Below are 24291 nucleotides of genomic sequence, written 5' to 3' on the forward strand. Positions count from 1 at the left end.
GAGACATAGTGGAGGTAGATCAACCCCACCCCTTATTTGACATTTGAGGAAACTGAGGCTGAGAAGGGAAGTGACTTGCCCAAGGTCACGAAGGCAGTAGATGGCAGAACTGGGATTCACACACATGCTGAAAAGAAAAAAAAAAGCCTGTGTGACCTTATTCGTCAAGTCACCTCAAGTGTTATAGTGAGGAGAACACTTTGTAAATAGTTACGCCTCATAGAAATGTGAATTTTTATTCCCGCTCTTCTCAAGCAACCAGACAGTCTCTGTTTACTAGGAAATGAGAGCGAAAACTACAATACCCAGAATACTTTCTGACCCTTTGGTCTCTCCGTAGCGAAGTGAAGCAGGGACAAGGATTCCGAGCGCTGTGAAGACTTCATCTCCCGAAATCCTCCCTGCTTAGTAGAGGCCTCTCCACCAATCCCCAGGATGTACTCCGAAAGTTCTGCCTCTCGCGCCCCGGAGAACTACACTTCCCAGGGGGCAGCGGCGAGGAGCCTCGGCTTCCCTAGTGACCAGCGGCCAATGGCAGACGCGGAAGCGGCTAGCGGGCCCGAAGAGGCGGCAGTAACGGCCGAGGCCGGGGCCGAGAACCAGAGCCTAGAGTGGCTCGAGCCGAGCCCGGGGCTTCGGGCGGCCGCCGGCGGGGTCAGAAAGTCGGAGCCGCAGGCTGCCCACCAGCCGTCGGGCCTGCCCTTGTTGCCGCAGATATACAAAGGCTATCTGTTCGAAGGCCGGAGCGCTGGAGGTCAGTCTGGGGACTGAGGGAGGGATTCGGGACCTTAGGGGCCAGGTGGGAGGGGCTTCCGGGCCTTGCCACACCCCTCTTTCCCCTCCCCTTTCTCGCGCCGAGGGAGCTGAGGGGAGGCTGTTCTGCACTGCCCCTCCCTCCTTTACCACGTGTATCTACGGGGAGGCGGGGGCAGCCTCTAGTACTTCCCTTTCCCCCCCACTCCACGTGTCGGAAACCCAGAGCATCACAGCTGGGAGGGACCTCAGAGACTGTGGAGGGAACTGGAGCCCAGTGAGGGCAAGGGACTTACCCAGAGTCACACAGCTAGTTTATTTGTACTGGATGTGGAGACTGAAGCTCCCCATTCCAATTTCACACGTTTTGTCCTTCAATACCCATCTCTTTCATTGTGCTTCCTCGGGTTCTGTCAATCCCTAATACAGTCTGCTTCACCCTGGGTCTTTTCCTCTCACATTTCTTTCCATCTTGTGCTCAGGGAGACCTGGCTGCCACCACACAAAGGACCAGTAGGTAGAAACATACTTTTTGTTACTCACTGCCACCCCCACTTCTACCACTGTCATTCTACAGCCTGTACTTGGAACTGCAGTTCACTCTTCCACCTTTCTCAAAGTATTCAATACCTGGCTTAGTTTTCCTCCTCACCTCGACCCCCTGCACTCCTCTTCAGGAATGTCAATATTTGTGTTAGTTTCCTCTCAAACACTCTGGCTTTCCATTTCCTTAACATGCCCAGAGCTCATGACCTACATTCTCACTCCATTTCAGCCATTTGCAGGGATGGACTTTATAACCTTAGATCTCCCCATCACCCCCCTCACAGCTCGATTACCTCCATTATTCTGAATTCTGAAATTCTGCTCAGTGAACATACTTCCTATTTCTCCCTCTGCCTTACTTCTCCTATTCCTAAACCTATTCTTTGTATACATTGAACCATCTGCTCTATTTATTCCTTCTTCCAGGACATCACCTTTGCTCCAGCCTCATTTCCTTCTGTTCAAAGCCCCAACCCTTGACCCTATCGTTGGCTAGCCCAAATATATACTAATGGGTTTTACTAAATGGCCACTGAAGGCCCTTCCTATTCCCAGATTCTGTGAATCCCTGTTCCTCTTATCCTATAACTGCTTACGCTTAGTAATATTCATCTACACTCTTTTCCATTCTTACCTTCTATTACTCATTTCTCATCCACCAGCAATCTGGCTCCTGGACCCACAACTCAATTGAAACTGCTCTCTCCATGATTACCAACTATATCTTAACTGGTAAATCCAATGGCCATTTCTCAGTCCTTTTCCTTCTTGACCTCTCTGTAGCTTTCAAACACTGTAGATCACTCCCTTCCCCAATACTTTGTCTTTCCTTGGCTTACATTACTGCTCTCTCCTGGTTTTCCCCCTACACTTCTAACTTCTTTCTCAGTCTCCTTTGCCGTACCATTATCTATCTATCTTCCATCCAATAATTGGAGGACTTTGTCAAAGCACTGTCATAGGCTTTCTTCTCATCTTTCCCTATGCCCCCTCACTTGATGTTTTCATTAGCTCCCATGGGTTCAATTATTTCTATGCAGATAACTTCCACATCCCTATGTCCATTTCTTCCCTGAACTCCAGCTCTGCATTACCAAAAAACCCCACAGGCACCTCAAATTCACCATATTTAAAACATAACTCATTATCTTGTTACCCCCTCCCCACCTCCCCCCTCCTTCAGATTTCTCTGTTTCTGTTGAGGACGTAACCATGCTGCTAGACACCCAGGTTCATAACCTTGGAGTCATCTGGGACTCTGCCCTCACACTCAATGTCTTCTCAGTTGCAAAATCTTTCTTGTGACTCTACTTCTATCACCTGTAATCCTCCACTTACATTTCAGTTCTTCTAGGGTTGGCTCTCATTACCTCTCACCCAACCTACTGCAATAGCCTCTTAACTGGTCTTTCTGCCACAAATCTGTCCCCTTCCCAACACACCTTTCCTATAGCTGCTAACATCACCTTCCTAAGACACAAGTGTGATCAGGTCACACCCCCCCCCCCATCAAAAACCTTCATTGGTTTCATGTTGCTTCTGGAATAAAATTCAGATTCCTCAGCCTGGCACCTTAAGCCTTTCACAGTGTGACCTGAGCCTATCTTCTCAGATTTATTTTATATTACTCTCCTTTATGCAGAGATGCTGGAAATCTGCATCCCAAACCCTCCCCACCCCCAACCCCCAGCCATGCCCTCTACAGGTTGTCGTCTGCTCCCAGAATGCATGGCATGCTCAGAATGTGTTGCTTCCTCCCCTTCTCCTCTTAGAATTTTGAGCTTCCTTCCAAGCTCAGTTCTCATACCACCTCTAGCATAGAGCACTTCTTTGTATCCCTACCCGTCAGTTGTCAAATCACATTCCTATTTATTTGTCTATGTCGAACAGCTAGCTCCCTTCCCTCCTCCTGTCCAGTAGGATGAAAGGCCCTAGAACTGGGATGGGGAACCTGCAGCCTCCAGGCCACATGTGGCCCTCTAGGTCCACAAGTGATTTGGTCAAAGGACCTGGCTTGCCCTAGAATAATGGAAAGCCCTTGAAGGAGAAGCTGTTTTCTTTTAGTCTTTGGGTTCTTGGGACCTAGTGTGGTGCCTTGCCCTTAGGCACTCTGAATTTCTTTGAATGTATATGACCCAGCTGAGTTCTCTTAGGACGACTCTGTAGTGGGGAGCCTTTACTCTGGCCCACATGCTGAGACTGGACATTTGGTGACTTTTCATACTTTCTCCGCATTCTGTGCCTTCTCAACCCTGCTTTTCTCTAGCCCTCAGACCCACACAATGCTATCTGAGAGAGAAGGGATCTTAGAGATTGTCTAGTCCAGCCCCATCATTTCACAGATTGGGAAGCCTTCATTTCCCTTGTGGCTGTGGGCTTTCCTTTTTGATTCCTCTCTAACACTAGATGTCTCTGAGATGGTAGCAAGGAGTGAGTTGTGAAATGGAAAGGGCCCTAGATTTCTGTGTCCAAAATCCTGCATTCAAGTCACCTTAGGCAAGAAGACCTGAGTTCAAAGCCATCCTCAGCCTAGCTGTGTGACCCTGGCCAAGTCACTTCATCTCTGTCTGCCTTAGTTTCCTCATCTGTAAAATCGGGATAATAGTAGCACCTCCCTCCCAGGGTTGTTGTGACGTTCCAATTAGATAATTTTGGTAAAGCATTTTGCCAACATTAAAGCACTCTATAAATGCTAGTTATGAAGATGATGATGTCACTGACTAGTTCTGTGGTCCTGGGTAAGGAAAGGAAGGCACTTATCTTCCCTTCTCTGAGCCTTAGTGCCCCATCTGTAAAATTATGAGAATGACAACCCCCACCCATCTCACCCTATAAGATCCTAAGATCCTTGAACTACAGCTGGAAGGAATCCAGAGGAAACTGAAGCCCAGAGAGGGGAAGTGACTGGCCTCAGGTCACATAGCTCCTGTGCCAAAGACAGCTTTTGATGATCCTCTAACTCTGGGGCCAATGCTCTTTCCATTGCATGATGCCTCTGTGGGAATGTTGAAAAGAAATTGCTTTGTGATTTATCAACTACTAGTTAAATTGGATCTGGTATTATTGGCTTCTCTTCTAATTCTTCCAATGGAGAGGCGATGTGTCATAGTGGATAGAGTGGACTTGAAGTCAGGAAATCCTGGGTTTGAATTCTGCTCAGATTGTTACTAGCTAGTGCTATGATCCTGTACAAGTCAGTCAGTCAACAAACATTTATTAAGTACTTACTGAAGCCTCATCTGTAACATGGCATTTATAATAGTACTTCTCTTGTGGGTCTATTGTGAGGATCAGAGGAAATAATGTCCATAAAGCACTTTGCAAACCTTGTTGTTTGTCCTTTTTTCTTGAAGAGGACCAATGATATCATGGGGTGATATCTTGACTTGCATGTAAATTGGATTTAAGTGAGGCAGAGTTGCACAAAGTCATCAGCCTCAATCTCTTCCTGAGTCATTGAAGCCCAGTGGCAAGCCAAAGTCAGGATGACTGACAATGGCCTGGGGTGGAGTGGATGATCTTGGTGTCTGATTATCTGACCAAGCTCTAAGCAGTCCATAGCGCCTGTTTTAGCTGCCTTCATGGCCGTTGGAACAAATTATTTTCATCCGCTCATTCCACCAGGGGAGGTCTTCACACCCTTGGATAGACAGCCTCCTAACTCACCGATGGGTTTGAGGCCTGACAGTTACCCTCAACTTGGTTTAACCTGTCTGCCAAGAAGGTTTTACCAGCGTGTGGTTGCTGCTGCACATGCTACAACTTCTTGGAGCCACAGGTGACAGTTGGGTGAGAGTGGACACTAACAGTGGATGAGGAGCCGTCACACCAGAGATGCCAGTCCTCCCTGAACACCTCATATACACCTTGCAAACCTTAAAGTGTTATAGAGATATTAAGCTATTGCCTCTTTCCTCAGATTTTCTTTTTGTTTGGCCTTGGGTATACATGGAGGTCAGTCATATCTTCTCTGTTTGTCTCTTTCTCTCCCCACCCCCAGGAAGGCTGGGTAAATAAAAGGAAGAGGGACAGAACTTCATGGTTTTTTTTTCAAAGACATTTGTTAATTGGTGGCTATAGTGCCAAGCCAGATGTGATAGGTGGAGCCCTTGTACTCTATGGCCAAAGACAGAAAGCATTGGTAGAGACATAGAGATAGAGGATCTCCCAACAGAAGAAAAGAGTGAATGTCTAGGCAGGCAACATTAAGCATTTATTGTATATGCAGACATATGTGTGTTTACATGCATTTGCACAACATTTCAGGTAAAAGCATTTTGTAGATATGGGTGGATGGGTCTATAAATGTTCCATACCCAGACAGCATAATGCTCTCGTCCTTGAATCATCAGGCTTCTCCAGTGTCAGAGATGGAAGGGGCCTTAGAGATCACCGGAGATCTAGAGATGGAAAGCAACTTTCCCAAGGTGACATAGCAAGGTAAGGATCGAAGTGAGACTCCCACCTCAATTGGGTGGCCCTGGAATCCAGTACTCTGCCTACTATATCTACCTCCTTCCCTATCCCCCAGATCTAAGTCTTCATGTATGAAGTAGATTTTGAGCAGAGTGTTAGAGGTTGGAAGGGCTGAGGGGAGGAATGAAATTCTTCTTCCAGTTATTGGGGTAAGAGTCTGTACATGAGACTGGTAGGGAAAAGGGACAAGAGAGAAGCACGTATTGGTCCAGAGTGAGAAGCCCAGGGAGGACTGGGCTTGGAAATAAATGTGGTTCCTTGGCTATTGGAAATATTGGGGTGTGGTTTAAAGTCTCCACATGAGACTTTATATTCGAACCATTAGGTGACAGTGTCAGACTCATAGCCAATGGTTAAAAAAAAAAAAAGGAGTCTAGGGGAACCCAATTGGAGATAAGATCTTGGGAAATATAAAGAACTCTGGGGCTCTGTTCTAGATGTGAAGTTGAACTTAGTCTGAGAAGAAGACTATGAAGAAGGCCATTTGAGTAGAATATAAGCTCTTTGAAGGGAGGCACCATTTTTTCTTTTCTTTATATCTCCAGTGCTCAGTGTGATGCCTTGCAAACAGTAGGTGCTTAATATATGCACACTTATCAAATTATTTGAGAAGACTGTTTCCTTATTTATAGTGCTAGGATATGTTTGCAATTGTTTATACCCACATTTGTATGTTACAGTGTTAATGTTCGGCGTGACAACTCAAATGTCTTTGAAGCACCAGCCTGTTACATCTGTTTATCATGGTAGCAGGATGTCACCTCTCTCCTCATTTGTTCTTGGCTTCCTGCTATGACAAAGGGAGAGGAGGGGAGAAGGCAAGGGAGAGGGAGAGGAAATGAGAGGAGAGAGAAAAGAAAGGAGAGGAGGAAGAGGGAGAGGGAGAGAAGAGGGTCTTACTGATGCTGCTGCTTGAATTGGGCTGTGGCTATGTTCAGGACAAACTCCCTTTGATTTAGAAAACCTGGCATACAATGTGGGCCACATCTCAGAAGGCTTGAGACTCTGGCAGCAGGATTGTCTTCACATGTACAACTCCTGCCCATCCTTCAAGGCCCAGCAGGTGCTGGGTTCTCCATGCTTCTTTGCAGGGCAGAAAGTCCTGGATTTGGAGTCAGATGATTTGGGTTCAAGCTTGGGCCCTTCCCTTTAGTACTTGTGTAACTTTGGGAAAGTCACCTAATTTCCTTGGGTCTCAGTTTCTTCCATTGTAAAAAGAGAGGATTGGATTAGAAGAGACCTTGGAGGTGTTCTAACTTGAAATCCATGGTCTCCCACTGGAAGTGATTTCTCCCTTTTCCTCCTCCCTACCTCGCCTATACTCCATAATAAAAATCAGACCATGGCTGGCGTGTAAATGTTCTCGAATTCCCAATCGACTATCACTTCCTTGAAAGCAGGGCTCCCAGGCAGCATTGTGGCGTAGGGGAAGATCATTATACTAGAAAGTACTCGACCTGGATTCAAGGCCCAACTGGGTTACTATGACCTCTCTGAGCCTCAGTTTCCTTGTCTGAAAAATGAGGGTATTAATGCTAATCTCTCCTCCCTGAGGGGGCAGTATTGGAAGAGTGAAAGGAAATAGGAAATATGCACTAATGTGATTGAGACAGTTGGGAAGGGGTGTTGGCTGTGTAGTCACCAAACTTGTGTGTGCCACTTAACAAGCATTTATTAAGTGCTTACTGTGAGACAGGCAGTGTGCTAGGTATAAGGGACAGACACAAAGCCCCCTAAACAGTTCCCAAGCTTATGTTCTGTCTGAGTTGACAAAATGTGCACATTTAATTTTTTAATTGTATTTTATTTTTTTCCCAATTATATGTCAAGACAATTTTTAGCATTTATTTTTACAATATTTTGAGTTCCAAATTCTCCCTCCATTCCTCCCTCCCTTCTTCCTAAAATGTAAGGCAATTTGATATAAGTTATATATATGCCATCATATAAAACACATTTCCATGTTAGTCATGGTTGTGAAAGAAGAAACAGATCAAAAGGGAAAAAAAAAATGAAGAAGAATAAAGTGAGTGAAAAAAGTATGCTTTGATCTGCATTCAGAGTCCATCAGTTCTTTCTCTGGATATGGATAGCATTTTCCTTCACTAGTCCTTTGTACTTGTCTATCATTGTGTTGCTGAGAAGAGTTGAGTCATTCATAGTTGATCATCATATGATGTTGCTGATACTGTATACAGTGTTTTCCTGGTTCTGCTTATTTCATTTTGCATCATTTCATACAAGTCTTTCCAGGTTTTTCCGAAGTCAGCCTGTTCATCATTTCTTATAGCACAATAGTATTCCATGACATTCATATACCACAGCTCGTTCAGCCATTCCCCAATGGATGAGCATCCCCTCAATTTCCAATATTTTGCTACCACAAAAAAGGCTGCTATAAATATTTTTGCACATGTAGGTCTTTTTCCATTTTTTTATGATCTCTTTGGGATATAGACCTAGTAGTGCTATTGCTGGTTCAAAGTTTGGTTGCCCTTTGGGCATAGTTCCAAATTGCTCTCCAGAATGATTGGATCAGTTCACAACTCCACCAACAGTGCATCAGTGTCCTAATTTTCCCACATTCTCTCCCACATTTATCATTTTCCTGTTTTGTCATATTAGCCAATCTGATAGGTGTGAGGTGGTAGGTACCTCAGAATTGTTTTAATTTGCATTTCTCTAATCAAAAGTGACTTAGAGCACTCTTTATATGCCTATAGATAGCTTTGATTTCATTTGAAAACAGCCTGTTCATATCCTTTGACCATTTATCAGTTGGGGAATGGCTTGTATTCTTATAAATTTGATTCAGTTCTCTGTATATTTGTGAAATGAGGCCTTTATCAGAGACACTGGCTGTAAAGATTGTTTTCCAGCTTCCTGGAGGAAAGGAGTTTGTCTTTGACCTTTGTAGTCCTAGGGAGCCACTGGAGTTTACTGAGCTGTGGAGTAACACAGGCAGACTATGTTTTAGTAATATCATTTGCAGCTGGGTAATGGATGAGGTGAGAGATCGGAGTCACAGGAAACCAGTTAGAAAGGCTTTTGTAGTACTTAGTCCAGGTAAGAGGTGCTGAAGGCCCTGGGACTACATGAGTGGGGAGCAGGGGGCAGATGTGAGAGGTGGTAGGTATGCTGATAGAATTGGAAACACTTGGCATCTGATGGACTAGGTGTGGTAAGGGAGACTGAAGGGTGGAGGACGAAAGTGAAGTTGCAACCTGCATGACTAGAAGGGATAGCGGTGCCCTCACTAAAAACTGAAAAGTCAGGAAGAGGGTTGAGTTTGGGGGAAACAGAATGAGCTCTGGACCTCCTACCAAGAGGGCCTTCTGATCAGAGCCAGACCCCCTGGCTCCCAAACACCTACTCCGGAAAAAATTTGGACTAGATAATGATCCAGAAATTCAAGGAGAAACAACTGTGACTTCTAGCCCAGCAGTGCCAAAAAGTCAGCCAGAAGCCCTAATGCAATAGGAAAGGAAACTGACAGCAGGACTGGTACCAGAAGAGACATATAAAGCAGTAACTTCCTAGTGTGACCAGAGAGAGGACAGAAAAGACCCTGGGTGAGGACCTTGGAAGCCCCAGCAGCGGCCAGACCCATGGCAAGGCAGCGGCAGCAGAGACCAGAACAGCTAAGGGGCTCCAAGGTCCCAGGAACTCTCTCCTGAGATTCTATAGAACCCGAAGATCCAGGGTTCTGAACCTCAGTGATGGGGCAGGGCTAACCCTGAGAGATAGCAGTCAGCCCAGGAGCCCAGATGACTCAGAACAAGACCAAGCAAGGCCCCACCACCACACCCCAAAGATCAGCAGGAGCTAGAGCTTAGTCTGGGCATGAAGCCTCAGTTTAGGAACTAAAGCGAGAGAGAGAGTGAGTGAGAGAGCCAAAGAAGACCCTGACCAGTATTCCAAAAAAAATTATTGTAGATCTAAAAGGAATGAGTAGTACCATGACAACTGCAAGGATAGACTCAAAGAAAAAAAAATGGATTTTCCATAAAGACTATATTAATATCTGGAAGAAATTAGCAAGAAATTTTAAAAAATTGAATCAAAGTTCTAGAAGAAAGAATTAGAAGGAGGATAAAGAGCTTTGAAGAGAAGCCCCAAAAAACTAGAATAGATGAAACAAAAAATGATTACTCCATGAGGCAGCAAAAAAAAAATTAGAAAAAAATCAAGAGATTAAAAAGTAGGGAAAAAAAGTAAGATATTAAAAAATGAGTTGGAAAACAGATCAAGGAGAGATCATTTAAGAATCATTGGACTCCCTGAAAACCATGATTAAAAAAAAAGCCTGACCCCCTTTATTTCAAAAACAATAGATGATAACTGGCCAAAGAAGTGAAAAGTAGAAAGTATCCACCAGTCACCTCATGAAAGGACCCCCAAAAGGAAAATCTCAAGCGTGTCCTATCCAAAATCTAAAGAGGAAAAAGAAAAAAAAACCTTCAGAAAGAAGCAGTTTTCATACTAACAACAGTCAGGATCACCTAGGACCTGGCAGCTTCTACTCCAAAGGAGAGATCTTGGAGGACAGTATACCCTAAGGCAAAGATAGGTTTACTTACTCTCCACAGCCAAGGATTGTTCTACAGGGGAAAAAATGGACCCTTAATGGAATAGCAATTTGGTTAGAAATATCAAACTCAACAGAAATAAGCAGGGATGGGAAGGATAGTTAAGAGGGAGAATACCTGAGTTCAAATCTGGTTTCTGACACTTACTAGCTGTGTGACTGTGGGCAAATCACTTAATCCTATTTACCTCAGTTTCTTCTTGAGGTGGTGCAGTGGATAGAGTACTGGCCCTGAAGTCAGGAGGACCTGAGTTCAAATCCAGCCTGAGACCAAACACTTGACACTTAACTAGCTGTGTGACCCTGGGCAAGTCATTTAACTCCAATTGCCCTTTAAAAAAAAAAAAGAGGGATGATAATACTGGAGAGTGGCTAGCTAATTTCTCAAGCAAAACAAATTTATCCTTGAAGGGGACAGTGTTAAAAGGAGAAAAAAGAAAAGCAACTAGAATCTACAGGGGTTCTTGTCATTTGGGGAATGGCTGAGCAAATTTGGAGTATGTGAATGTAAAGGAATATTGTTGTGCTTGTAAGAAATGATGAAAGAGAATTTCTAGGGATCTTGGGGAGTAGGAACTGATAAAGAGTGAAATGGGCAGGACCAGGAGAACAGTTATACAATGACAATGACAATAACATTGTAAAGAAAAATGACTTCAAAAGACTTAAGAACTCTGATCAACCATGTTTCCAGAAGACCACATGTCACCTACCTCCTGACAGAAATGTGTTGTACACAATTTACAGAAAGAGGCATCTATTATGGACCTGGCCACTGTGTGGTCTCATTTTTCTTGACTATGTTTATTTGTTACAAAGCTTTTTTTCTCCTTTTTCCTCTCAGTTTTTAATTAGGGGGTAAGTGTGAGAAGTGGGGAGAGTTAGGAATAATGTTGCTAAGAAAAAAAGAGGGTCACTGAAACATTTTTAAAAATGTATAGAATATCCCAAAGAGATTAAAGGAAAAGGGCCCAAATGTACAAAAATATTTATAGCAGCTCTTTTTGGGGTGGCAAAGAGTTGGAAACTGAAGAGATGTCCATCAATTGTGGAATGGCTGAACAAATTATGGCATATGAATGTGATGGAATGCTGTTGTGCTATAAGAAATGAAGGGGATAGTTTAAGAGAAACTTGGGAAGACCTATATAAACTGAATCAGAGTGAAGTGAGCAGAACCAGGAGAACAGTGTATATGAGAACAATAACATTGTAAAAACAAACAGCTTTGACAGACTTAAAGAGCTGGAGAAGGCAGATGCTGGTTAATTAAAAAAAAACAAAATTTAATTTAAAAAAGAATGCAAAAAAAAGTGAACAGAAGGAAGTTAGAAGAAAGCACAGACAAGGATGATTGTTTTGAAAGTAGCAAAAGGAATTAGCTCTACTTTTTAAACAAAACAAGCAGTGTGAAGTGGTGTCATGTAAAATCCTCTTTGTCTTCTGTGTTTAGGAAAATACTTATTTTTGGTATGTTTTAATTCAGAATTTAAAAAAATAAAAATAAAGATAACTTCTGTTTTGGATATATTTCATTTGAGATACCTACAGGACATGCTGGTGGAGGCACACATGTATAGATATATGTGTGTATGTGCATATACATATATATACACAAACATACATATACACACATATATATGTTATTTGCATAGAGATGATAAATTGACCCTATGGGAGCTAATGTCAAAGGGCTGTGTAGAGAAGAAGACCTAACACAAAGGCTTGGGTTTCTCTGAGGAGGGATGGTCATCCAGGTAGGAGGAGAAGCAAGAGAGAAATGTCCTGAAAAGCCTGAGAGGGGAAGGTTAGGAAGGGTGAGGATTGAGAAGGGGCCTCTAGGCCTGGCCATCAAAAGATCTCTGGTGATTTTGGAAAAAGGCCATCTCAGCTGAGTGATGAAGTTTGAAACCAGGTTTCAAGGTGTTGAAAAGTGAGTGACAAGACAGAAAGTGGAAGTAATAAGTGAAGACATGGCTTTTTCTAGGTGCTCGAAAGGGAAGGCAGATGGGAAGAAAGGTAGCTTAAGGGGATGATAGGATCTTGGGGCACTTTTAAGGATAGGGGAGACTTGGACCTATTGGTAGGCCCTAGGGAAGGACTCCGCATGAGGGAGAAGCCTTGGTCCTGTCAAGTGATCCAAATTCAGAAATAGATATTGTTTTATCAATGGAAATAGCATTTGATAAGATGTTGTCACTTACCTCAAGGCCCATGGGAGCGTTCCATCTTTCTTGCAAATGAGACTTCTCTATGTCTTGTTCCCCTGTTAGTATATGAGCTCTTTTAAAGCAGTGACTGTCATGCTTTTCTCTTTGTTTTACTAGTGCTTAGCACAGTACTTGGCATATTGTTGTTGCTGTCATGTCTAACTCTATGTGACCCCCATGGGCAAAGTTTTCTTAGCAAAGATATTAGAGTGGTTTGCCATTTCCTTCTCCAGTGTGTCCCCATTATATGGATGAAGAACTGAGGCATATAGGGGTTAAGTGACTTGTCCAGGGTCACACAGCTACCAAGTGTCTGGGGCTAGATTTAAACTTAGATCTTTCTGACTCCAGGTCCAGTGGTTTACATTATCTAGCTGCCCCACTTGGGACATAGTAAGTGCTTAATAAATGTTCATTTGTTCATTTAGACTGAAGATATGTGTGCTTGGGGAAAATGGGTGATTGTAGGTGGCAGTCTATGGCAAGAAATGATCAGAAGTACAAGTAGAAACAATGACTTTGGTGAGAAGAAATGTCACCTCTTCACAAACAAGAGCAAATGAGGAGAGAAGGGAAGATGGTTATCAATCACTCAGCAAACATCTATTAAGCACCTACTAGGTGCCAGTGTTTGCTACTGGGGATACAGATGCAAAAAATGAAACAAACCGGGGCAGCTAGGTGGCACAGTGGGTAGAGCACCGGCCCTGGAGTTAGGAGGACCTGAGTTCAAATGTGGTTTCAGACCAGACACTTGATATTTACTAGTTGTGTGATCCTGGACAAGTCACTTAACCCCAACTGCCTCGCCAAACCAAACAAAAGAAAAAGAATGAAACAAACCCTACATAAGGAGTTTATGTCCTAATGGAGGAGACAATAAGAACATATATAAGGAGAGACAGAAAAAAATATAAATATAAGGACCTTATAAGGCAGAGCTTGTGATGAATACCCTTTCTTTTCTAGGGAGCATCAATTAGGGAATAGTAAGAGGATTGCCCTCAGTGCTATGAGAGAGGTAGAGGCATGCTTCCTGGCTTTGCATCAGGAGACCTGTATTCAAATGCTACCTCCAAAACTTGCTATGCAAGTAGGGCAAGTCACTTTACCTTCTGAGCCTCAGTTTCCTAATCTGTTAAATAGGGACACAAATTCATTCACTATCTATTCTGATCATTGTTTCTTTGATGATTGTAGGCCATTCATTTAGTTCCTAAACCTAGATAAAGCACTAGTCATTGAGCCAACAGGCCTTTTTAAAGTAAGTGCTAGGTACTGGGCTGAGAGCTGGAAATGGAAAGAAAGGCAAAACAGTGAGCTCTCAAGGAGCTCGTAGGGGGGAAAACATGAGCAAGGAAACATGTACATAAAAGATATATACATATAAATATTTTGAACATTCTTTTTATTTTTTAACATTTTCCTTCCTTCCTGTCCCTCCCTTGCCCATTGACAAGGCAAACAATATGATACCCATTATACATGTGAAGTTATGAAAAACAGATTTCCACAACAGAAAAGATAGATAAAGGGTAAACAGAAGGTGATGTCAGGGAAGTGGCTAGTTGTTTGGAGGACTGAAAAGGTCTCCTTCACAAATTGGGGTTTGAGATGAACCTTTATGGAAGCCAGGGGTTGGAGGTGAGCACTGATAAGCAGCTGGATTGTAGAGTAAGTAGAGAGGATTATGTCAGAAGAAGCCTGAGAAGATAGGAAGGGGCATGTTGTAAAGGGCTTTGAATGCCAAATTGTCTCTTTGATCCTGAGGGTAATAAGGTGCCACTGTAGTTTATTGAGTAGGGAGGTCATGTGGACAGAGACCAGTGCTTGAAGATCATCTTGGCAATTGAGTAGAGGTAGAGAGACCAATCAGAAGGCCACTGCAGTTGTCTAGATGAGAGTTAACTAGGACCTGTACCAAGATGGTGGTGGCTGTCCGAGTGGTACACATAAGAGGTGTTGGGAAGGTAGAAAAAAGACTTGGCCAGCTGATTGGATATGAGTAAGTGGGGGAGTTGAGGATGACAGAAGTGAGCCTTGGTGAACGCAAGGATGCTGGTACCCTTGATAATAATAGGGAAGTTCAGAAGAGGGGAGGGTTGAGGGAGAGGGAGGGAAAGATAATGAATTTTGCTTTGGCCATGTTGACTTTTAGATGCCTGTGGGACATTCAGTTTGAACTGTCCAGTAGGCAGTTGGTGATGTGAGCCTGGAGCTCAGGAGAGAGAACAGGGGTGGATTGCTAGATCTGGGAAGCATTGGCCCAGAAATGATAGTTGAACTCATGGGAAAATGATATTACCAAGGGAGGTGGTATACATCAGGAATGAGCAGACCACCATTTGTAGGCCAAATCTGTTTTTGTAAGAGTGGTTTGTCAAGAGCTGTACAGAAACAGGCAGTGGGCTAGAGTTGGATAACCCTGTTGGTATAGAGGAAGAAGAGGGTGGAGGACAGAGCCTTAGGCGACACCCCCAGATAGTCAGTAAGAGCTGGATAAAGATCCAGCAAAGGAGACTGTGAAGGAGCCATCAGGTAGGAGAACCAGGAGAGAATGGCATCATAAAAGCTTAAAGAAGAGAGAGTAGTGTGACTCTGGGCAAGTCACTTAACCCCAATTGCCTCACAAAAAAAAAAGAGGAGAGAGGGGATCTCCCCAGGGAGAGAAGGGGATCAAATGTGTCACAGGCTACAAAGAGGTCATGAAGGATGAGGATTAAGAAAAGACCATTAGAGGGGCAGCTAGGTGGCGCAGTGGATAGAGCACGGGCCCTGGAGTCAGGAGGACCTGAGTTCAAATCTGGCCTCAGACACATAACACTTACTAGCTGTGTGACCCTGGGCAAGGCACTGAACCCCATTGCCTAGCAAAAAAAGAAAAAAGAAAAGACCATTAACCAAAATAAAGTCAAAATGGGTACACACTTTAGATATAAAGACTGAAACTATAAGCAAACTAGGAGAGCGAGGAATAGTTTACCTGTTAGATTTATGGAGAACAGAAGAATTTATGACCAAACAAGAGATCGAGAACATTATAAAATGCAAAATGGATAATTTTTATTACATTAAATTGAAAAGTTTTTGCACAAACAAAGCCAGTGCAACCAAAATTAGGAGGGAAGCAGAAAACTGAGAAAGAATTTTTGCAACCAGTGTCTCTGATAAGAGCCTCATTTCTAAAATATATAGAGAAAACAATTAAAAAAATATATATATAGAGAGAACTAAGCCAAATTTATAACAATATAAGTCATTCCCCAATTGATAAATGGTCAAAGGATACAAACAGGCAGTTCTATCTATAGTCATATGAAAAAATGTTCTAAATCACTATTGATTAGAGAAATGCAAATCAAAACAACTCTGAGGTACTACATCACACCTATCAGATTGGCTAACATGACAAAATAGGAAAATGATAAATGTTGAAGAAGATGTGGGAAAATTGGAACACTTATGCACTGTTGGTGGAGTTGTGAACTGATTCAACCATTTTTGAGAGCAATTTGAAACTATTCCCAAAGGGCTATAAAAGCATGCATAGCCTTTGACCCAGCAATACCACTTCTAGGGCTGTATCCCAAAGAAATCATAAAAATGGGAAAAGGATCCACATGTAGAAAAATATTTATAGCAGCTCCTTTTGTGGTGGCAAAGAATTGGAAATTGAGGGGGTGCCCATCAATTAGGGAATAGCTAAACAAGTTGTGGTATATGAATATAATGGAGTACTATTGTGCTATAAGAAATGATGAGCAGACGAATTTCAGAAAAATCTAGAAAGATTTGCATGGACTGATACTGAATGAAGTGAGCAGAATCAGGAGAACGTTGTACATAGTAACAGCCACATTGTGTGATGACTAACTTTGATAGACTTAGCTCTTCTCAGCAAGGCAAGGATCTAAGACATCTTTAAAAGTCTCATGATGGAAAATGCTATCCACATCCAGAGAAAGAATTATGGAGTCTGAATGCAGATTGAAGCATACTATTTGCTCTTTTTTTTCTTCTGTTTTGTTTTGTTTCTTCTTTCTTATGATTCTTCCTGTTGGTTCTAATTCTTCTTTACAAAATGACTAATGTGAAAATATGCCTAATAGGAATGTACATGTAGAGCCTATATCAGATTGTGTGCCATCTTGGGGAGGGAGAGGGGAAAATTTAAAACTTAAAAGCTGATGGAAGTGAATGTTGAAAACTAAAAATTAATTAATTAATTTTTTAAAAGACCATTAGATTTGGCAGCTAAGAGATCGTTGTTAACTTTGTTGTTGTTTTTTTAAATAATTTTTTTAAATTTTACACTTAAATATAAGATGAGAAAAGAAAAAAAAATATTTCCATGTACATAGCAGACCATAAGAGAAGATTCAGTATAAAACAGTAAATTTCCATTTCAAGAAAACCTATATAATAAATACTATATATTGTTTTCAAAGCTGGCTAGCTTTTCTTTACCTCCTTGTTGGTTTTCTTTTGTTCTCTGCTGTGCATTTTTTACTTTCTTTTTCCCCCTCCCCCTACCCTAAAGAAGGCTACAATTAAGCATGGAGATATATATATGTGTGTGTGTGTGTGTGTGTATGTATGTATGTATATATGTATATATTAAAACATACACAATGTGTATATGCATACATGTATACATAGATACCTATATAATACACATATATACACATATACACTCATATACATATACACTCGTATACATATATGTAAGACCATACTATGCTTATTTGCTCCTATCATTTATCTCTCTGAAGGTAGATAGCATCTTCCTTCATAAGTCCAAGTCTTTCCATGTTTTTCTAAATCAACCTACTCATCATTTCCTACACCACAGCAGTATTCCTTTTTGGATTCAAAAGCATTTTCCTTCATAGGATCTTTGAGATTAATTTGGGTGTTTATAATAGTCAGAATGACTTGGCTGCTCAAAGTTGTTCTTGAAACCATACTGCTGTTACTGTGTGCAATGTTCTCTTGGTTCTGCTCATTTCACTCTTCATTATTTTGTGGAAGTCTCTCCATGCTTTTCTAAAATCACTGAGCTCATCATTTCTTATAGCAGAGTAATACTCCATCATGAACACATACCACAATTTGTTTAGCTTTTCCCAAGTTGACAGGCATCCCCACAATTTCCAATTCTTTGCCACCACAAAGAGAGCTGCTATAAGTATTTTAGAACATGTAGGGTTTTTTTTTCCATTTTCCCTAATCATCTTGGGAAACAGACCTAATTATGGTATTGCTGGGTCAAAGGGTATAGGCAGTTTAATAACTCTTGGGCATAATTCCAAATCTCTCTCCAAAATGGTTGAATCAGCTCACAGATCCACCAACAATGAATAAAGGTCTCAATTTTTCCACATCCCTTCCAACATTTGGCACTTTCCCCTTCCATCATTTTAGCCAACTTTACACTGTTTAGGTGTAAAATGGTATCTCAAAGTTGTTTTAATTTGCATTTCTCTAATCAATAATGGTTTTGAGCATTTTTTCATATGACTATAAATTGTTTTGATTTCTTCATCGAAAAACTGCCTGTTCATTTCCTTTGACCATTTATCAATTAGGGAATGACTAGCAATCTTACAGATTTGACAGAGTTCTTTATATATTTGAGATATGAGACCTTTATCTGAGGAACAGTCTATAAATATTTTTTTTTTTACCAATTTTCTGCTTTTTCTCTGATCTTGGCTACATTTGTTTTATTTGTACAAAAATTTTAAATTTAATGTAATCAAAATTATCCATTTTACATCTCTCTATCTCTTGGTTGTTCATAAATTGTTCACCTATCCATAAGCCTGATAGATAATATGTTCCATGTTCTTCAAATTTTCTTATAATTTCTCCCTTGTATCTAGGTCATTATCCATTTTGACTTTATCTTGGTAAATGGTATAAGATATTGGTTTATGCCCAATTTCTACCAGACTGCTTTCCAGCTTTCCCAATAATTTTTTTTTTTTACCAAACAACCAATTCTTATCCCCAAAACTTGAGTCTTTACTCTCATCAAACACTGGGTAACTATATTTATTTCCTGCTGTAGATTGTATGTCTACTCTGTTCCACTCATCTGCCTTTCTATTTCTTAGCCTATAGCAGATAGTTTTGATAATTACTGCTTTATAATATAGTTTAAGATTTAATACTACTAAACCTCCTTCCTTCACGTTTTTTCCATTAGTTCCGATATTCTTCACCTTTTGTTCTTCTAAATGAATTTTGTTATTATTTTCTAGCTCCATAAAATAATTTTTGGTAATTTAATTGGGATAGCATTGAATATATAGATTAATTTTGGTAAAATTGTCATTTTTATCATACTGACCCTACCTGCCCATGAACAATTAATATTTTTCCATTTATTTAAACTTGATTTTATTTATGTACAAAGTTTTTTTATGATTTTGTTCATGTAGATTCTGGGTTTGTATTGGTAGGTGTATTCCCAGGTATTTTATACTGTCTAGAGTTATTTTAAGTGGGATATTTCTAGCTATCTCTTCCTGCAGGAGCCTATTGGTAATATATAGGAATGCTGATGGTTTAAGTGGGTTTACTTTATATCCTGCTACTTCACCGAAATTATTATTTCAATTAACTTTTTAGTTGAATCTTTAGGATTTTCCAAGTGTACCATCATATTATCTTCAAAAAGAGATAGTTTTGGGGCAGCTAGGTGGCGTAATGGATACAGCACCAGCCCTGAAGTCAGGAGGACCTGAGTTCAAATCCTGCCTCAGACGAAACACTTGACACTTACTAGCTGTGTGACCCTGGGCAAGTCACGTAACCCCAATTACCTAAAAAAAAAGAGAGAGAGAGAGAGAGATAGTTGTATTACCTTATTCCGTATTCTGATTCTTTCTATTTCTTTTTCTTCTCTTATTGATATTGCTGGGATTTCTAATACAATATTGAATAACATTGGTGATAGTGGGCATCCTTGTTTCACACCTGATCTTACTGGGAAGGCTTCTAGCTTATCCCCATTACAAATAATGCTTGCTAATGGTTTTAGGTAAATGCTTCATATCAATTTAAGGAAAAGTCCATTTATGCCTGTACTTTCAGGATTTTTAATAGAAATGAGTGTTATACTTTGTCAAGTGCTTTTTCTGCATCTTTTGATATTATCATATGATTTTTGTTAACTTTTATTATTGATATCAATTATGTTAATAGTTTTCCTTATGTTAAACATCCATGTGTTCCTGGTATGAATCCCACTTGGTCATAATGTATAATCTTTGTAATATATTGTAATCTTTTATCTAGTATTTTATTTAGGATTTTTGTTTCCATACATTCATCCTGTTAATGAAATTGGTCTGTAATTTTCTTTCTCTGTTCTTGCTTTTCCTGGATTAGGTATCAGTATCATATTTGTTTCATAAAAGGAATTTGGTAGGACCTCTTCTTTTCCTATTATTCCAAATAATTTATTTAATATTGGAATTAATTGGTCTTTACATGTTTGATAAAATTCACTTGTAAATCCTGCTGGTCCTGGTACTTTTTTCTTAAGGAAGCTCATTTATGGCCTGTTCCATTTCTTTTTCTAAAATAGGTCTATCTAGCTATTCTATTTTCTCTTCTGCTAAACCAAGCAGTTTGTATTTTTCTAAATATCCTTCCATTTCACTTAAGTTGTCAAATTTATTGGCATGTGATCATTGTTAACTTTGAAGAGAGCAGTGTCCAGTGGAATGATGAGTTTCAGAAGCCAGATTACAGAGGGTTTATAAGTGAGTAAGAGGAAAGAAAGTAGAGGTGCCTAGTGTAAATGGCCTTCTCAAGGAATTTTAATAGAGTAAGGGAGGAGAAATATATAATGATATCTGTGGGACTATTCAGATCAAGTGAGAGTTTTTTTAAGGATAGGGGAAACATGGACATTTTTATAGGTAGCTATGAAGGAAGCGGCAAATAGGGAGAGTTTGAAGGTGAGAGAGAGAGAGAGAGAGAGAGAGAGAGAGAGAGAGAGAGAGAGAGAGAGAGAGAGAGAGTGTGGTATGCTAGTGGGAGCAGAACGCAGGTTGTGAGGAGATGGGATCAAGGGTACATATAGTGGGGTTGGCCATTTCAAAAAGTCAGGGATTTTTGTTGGATCTTGGTTCCTGTTGAACTGATAATGTTCAGAGGCCTCTTCAAACAACATAGGGTATGGTGTACCTAGCACTTCATACATCAGACCCAGAATACAGCTGTGCCATGTTTTTAAATTCTCTGTCTGGGAAGGGGATTTTAGCTGAGAGTTACCTAAAACTGTGAGAGAAATGAATGTATCTCTTGGGAGCTGATATTATTGGTTAGGTTTTTTATTTTTTGTATGTCATGTAGATGTATTTTTCTACCAACCTATCCCCAGGGACAACCCTGGTTGAATTCACCTGGTAACCCTGTTTACAGACAGGCAGGAGCCTATACTATATTCTTGACATTATGATAAGACACTACATATTCTGAGATCCAGTTGCATAGGTGACCAGCTGACTGGGGAGTATGCAATTTCCCCCTTATAAATATACTAGGTTTTCATGGAATCACAGAAGCTTGGAATTGGAAGAAACCTTAGCAGCCCTTTAGCCCATCCTGTATTTGAACAGGAAGCCCCTTGATAACATCCCTAACAATGGGCATCCAGCTTTGACTTGAAGCCCTTCAGTGAGGTCTTCGACTTGAAGACCCACCACTTCTTGAGGCCATTGTACTTTGTAATCTCATCAGCTTCCATGGATTCAAAAATCCTCTGTATGCAGATGACTCTGGTCTGCTTATTCAGCCCTAACCTCTCTGCCAGGTGTCTTCCTTGATTCCTCACTGTCCCTCACACTCCATTTCCAAGCAGTAGTCAAGTCCTGTCACATCTACCTTTGTGACATAGCTTGAAGAGCCCCCTTTTTTTCCTCTGCCACCACTCTGGTTGCAGGTGCTCATCCACTCACCCCTGAACTATTACAATAGCCAGCCAGTTGCCCTCCTTACTTTAAGTCTCTCCTTGCTTCAGTCCATCCTCCATCAAGCTGCCAAATTGATCTCAACAAAACACAAGGGTGAACATATTGCCCCCCTATTCAATAAACCCCAATGGCTCCCTGTTACATCGATGATCAAATATCAAATCCTGTTTGGCTTTCAAAGCCCTTCATAACGTGGCTCTTGCCGACCTTTCCAGCCTTCTGACACCTTACTGCCTTCCATTGACTCTGCAGCCTGGTGATACCAGCCTCCTTGCTTGTTTTTATTTATTTATTTTTGACCAGGCAACTGGGGTTAAGTGACTTGCCCAGTGTCACACAGCTAGTGAGTATCATGTGTCTGAGGCCAGATTTGAACTCAGGTCCTCCTGACTCCAGGGCCAGTACTCTATCCACTGCACCACCTAGCTGCCCCTCAGCCTCCTTGCTATCCCTCAAACACAACACTGCATCTCGACTTGGAGCATTTTCATTGGCTGTCCCCCATGTTTGGAATGGTCTCCCTCCTCATCTCTACCTCCTGGCTTCCCTGCCTTCCTTCAGGTTTCAGCTAAAGTTCCACTTTCTGCCTAAAGCCTTTTTCAGTTTTTAATCTTAGTTGTTTTCCTCTGAGACTACTCCCAGTTTATCCTATATATGTATGTGTGTGTACATATACATATATACACCAACATAAATATGTGATGTATAAGAGATCTATCTTATTTTTATGCAGTTTAGTGACTTTTGGGGCATAGTTACAAATTGTTCATAGTTCAGATTCTTACTATGTGCCAGGCCCTGTGGCATGTACTGAGGATATGAATACAAGGAAACAAGCTGGTCCCTACCCCAAGATACTTACATTCAAATGGGAGGAGGCAACTCCTAAAGGGAAGTTGGGAAGTGAGGGTGGGGTAGGGTGGGCAGGCTGGCAGCAAGGAGATTGAAAAGTCAGGAGAATAGGTTGTTCAGGAGTGAACTTCCATCCTTTGCTTCTTATTCTGTCTTCTAGGCCAAACAGAAAATATCTAATCCCTTTTACAAATGACAGTCCTTTAAATATTTGAAGATAGCTGCCCTCTCTCCTCTAAATCTTCTCTTCTCCATGTAAAACATCCTAAGTTCCTGTACCCAGTCCTTATATATGAATTCCTTCTCAACCTCCTTCCACTGAACACTTTCCAACTTACCAACGACTTTCCTAAAATGTGGTGCTAGAACTGAGCACAGTACTCTAGATGTCATTTGATCAGGGCTGAGAGTACACACAGCAAAACTATCAGTCAGGGGGCAGCTAGGAGGTACAGTGGATGGAGCACCGGCCCTGAAGTCAGGAGCACCTGAGTTCAAATCCGGCCTCAGACGAAACACCTGACACTTACTAGCTGTGTGACCCTGGGCAAGTCACTTAACCGCAATTGCCTAAAAGAAAAAATCAAAAAACTATCAGTCAGTAAGCATTCAGTAAGCTCCTACTGTGTGCCGGGCACCACACTAAGCACTGGGGATACAAAGAAAGGCAAAGGACAGTCTTGGCCTCAAGGAGTTTAAAGGCCCAATGATCATTTCCCTCATTCGGGATCTTGAAGCTCTCTAGATGGAGTCTAACATTGTTTTAGCTTTTTGGGCTACTATATCACATGGTTGAGGGAGGCAGCTAGGTGGCTCAGTGGATGGAGCAATGGGCCTAGAGTCAAAAAGACCTGAGTTCAAATCCAGCCTCAGACCTGTCCTAGATGTGTGCCCTGGGGCAAGTCACTCAACCTCTGTTTGTCTAATCAACTGGGAGAAGGAAATGGCAAACCACTCCAGTATCTTTGCCAAGAAAACCCCTCGGGGTCACAGGGTCAGACACTACTAAACAACAAGATCATATGGTTGACTCATATTGAGCTCATAGTCAACTAAAATCCCCCTAGAGCTTTTTTTAGATCAACTCCTTTGTAGCCCTTATCTTGTATTTCTAAAGTTGAATTTTTTAACTCAGGTGTAAGACTTGACATTTATCTCCATTAAATTTCATCTTGAAAGGTGACAGTCAATAGATATCTGGGGCCAGAGTCAGCAAGACCTTGGCCTAGCTCCTCCCTGTGATATATATTGGCTTCCTGACACCAGGTAATTTGCTTAACCTTTCAGGGCCCGTTGACTCTAATACTAGGAGTTGCAGAGTGGGTGCTGATCTGCTTTGGTAGAGGGAGTTTCCTCACTAGGAGCTATTATCAAGTTCATGTGCTGTCACATCTAGGTTTATGTCTTCTGCCAATTTGATAAGCTTGCTCTCTCATACTTCTGTTGAAGTCATTGGTAACAAAGGGAAATGGCAGAAGGTTAAAGGCAAATAGTTGAGGCACTCCACTAAAGACCGCTTCCCCCTTTGATGTCAACTGATCAGTAACTATTCTTTTGGGTTGGGTCCTTCAACTAGATTTGCATCCATCTAACTATATTATTATTTAGCCTGTGTCTCTTCATATTATTATTATTATTATTATTATTATTATTATTATTATTATTATTATTATCATTAGTGAGGCAATTGGGGTTAAGTGGCTTGTCCAGAGTCACATAGCTAATGAGTGTTATATATCTGGTTGGATTTGAACTCAGGTCTTCCTGACTCCAGGGCCTGTGCTCTATTCACTGCATCACCTAGCTGCCCTACGTCTCTTCATCTTGTCTCCAAGAATACCTTGAGACATTCTGTCAAATGCTTGGCTGAAATCTA

The 24291-nt window shown here is 41.3% G+C and overlaps 1 protein-coding gene across 2 annotated transcripts in view; it reads left to right on the top strand.

Annotated features, from left to right (window-relative positions):
- Window positions 1-345: 345 nt before the first annotated feature.
- The window catches only part of ENOX2 (ecto-NOX disulfide-thiol exchanger 2), a 304632-nt gene continuing 280686 nt past the window's right edge, over window positions 346-24291 (top strand). Inside the window, exons 1-2 of one of the 2 annotated variants that reach the window (XM_078148015.1) lie at window positions 670-754; window positions 5652-5739. Coding sequence is in view for 1 of the 2 variants with exons in the window: in XM_020969840.2 (XP_020825499.1) it covers window positions 436-754 (319 nt within the window). In the remaining variant the exon portion in view is untranslated. Of the gene's footprint in view, window positions 755-5651; window positions 5740-24291 lie in introns of both variants that reach the window. The other variant, XM_020969840.2, reaches the window with a different exon arrangement.

The sequence above is a fragment of the Phascolarctos cinereus genome, unplaced genomic scaffold, assembly GCF_003287225.1.
Source record: "Phascolarctos cinereus isolate Bilbo 61053 unplaced genomic scaffold, phaCin_HiC Scaffold_8;HRSCAF=390, whole genome shotgun sequence".
NCBI lineage: Eukaryota > Metazoa > Chordata > Mammalia > Diprotodontia > Phascolarctidae > Phascolarctos > Phascolarctos cinereus.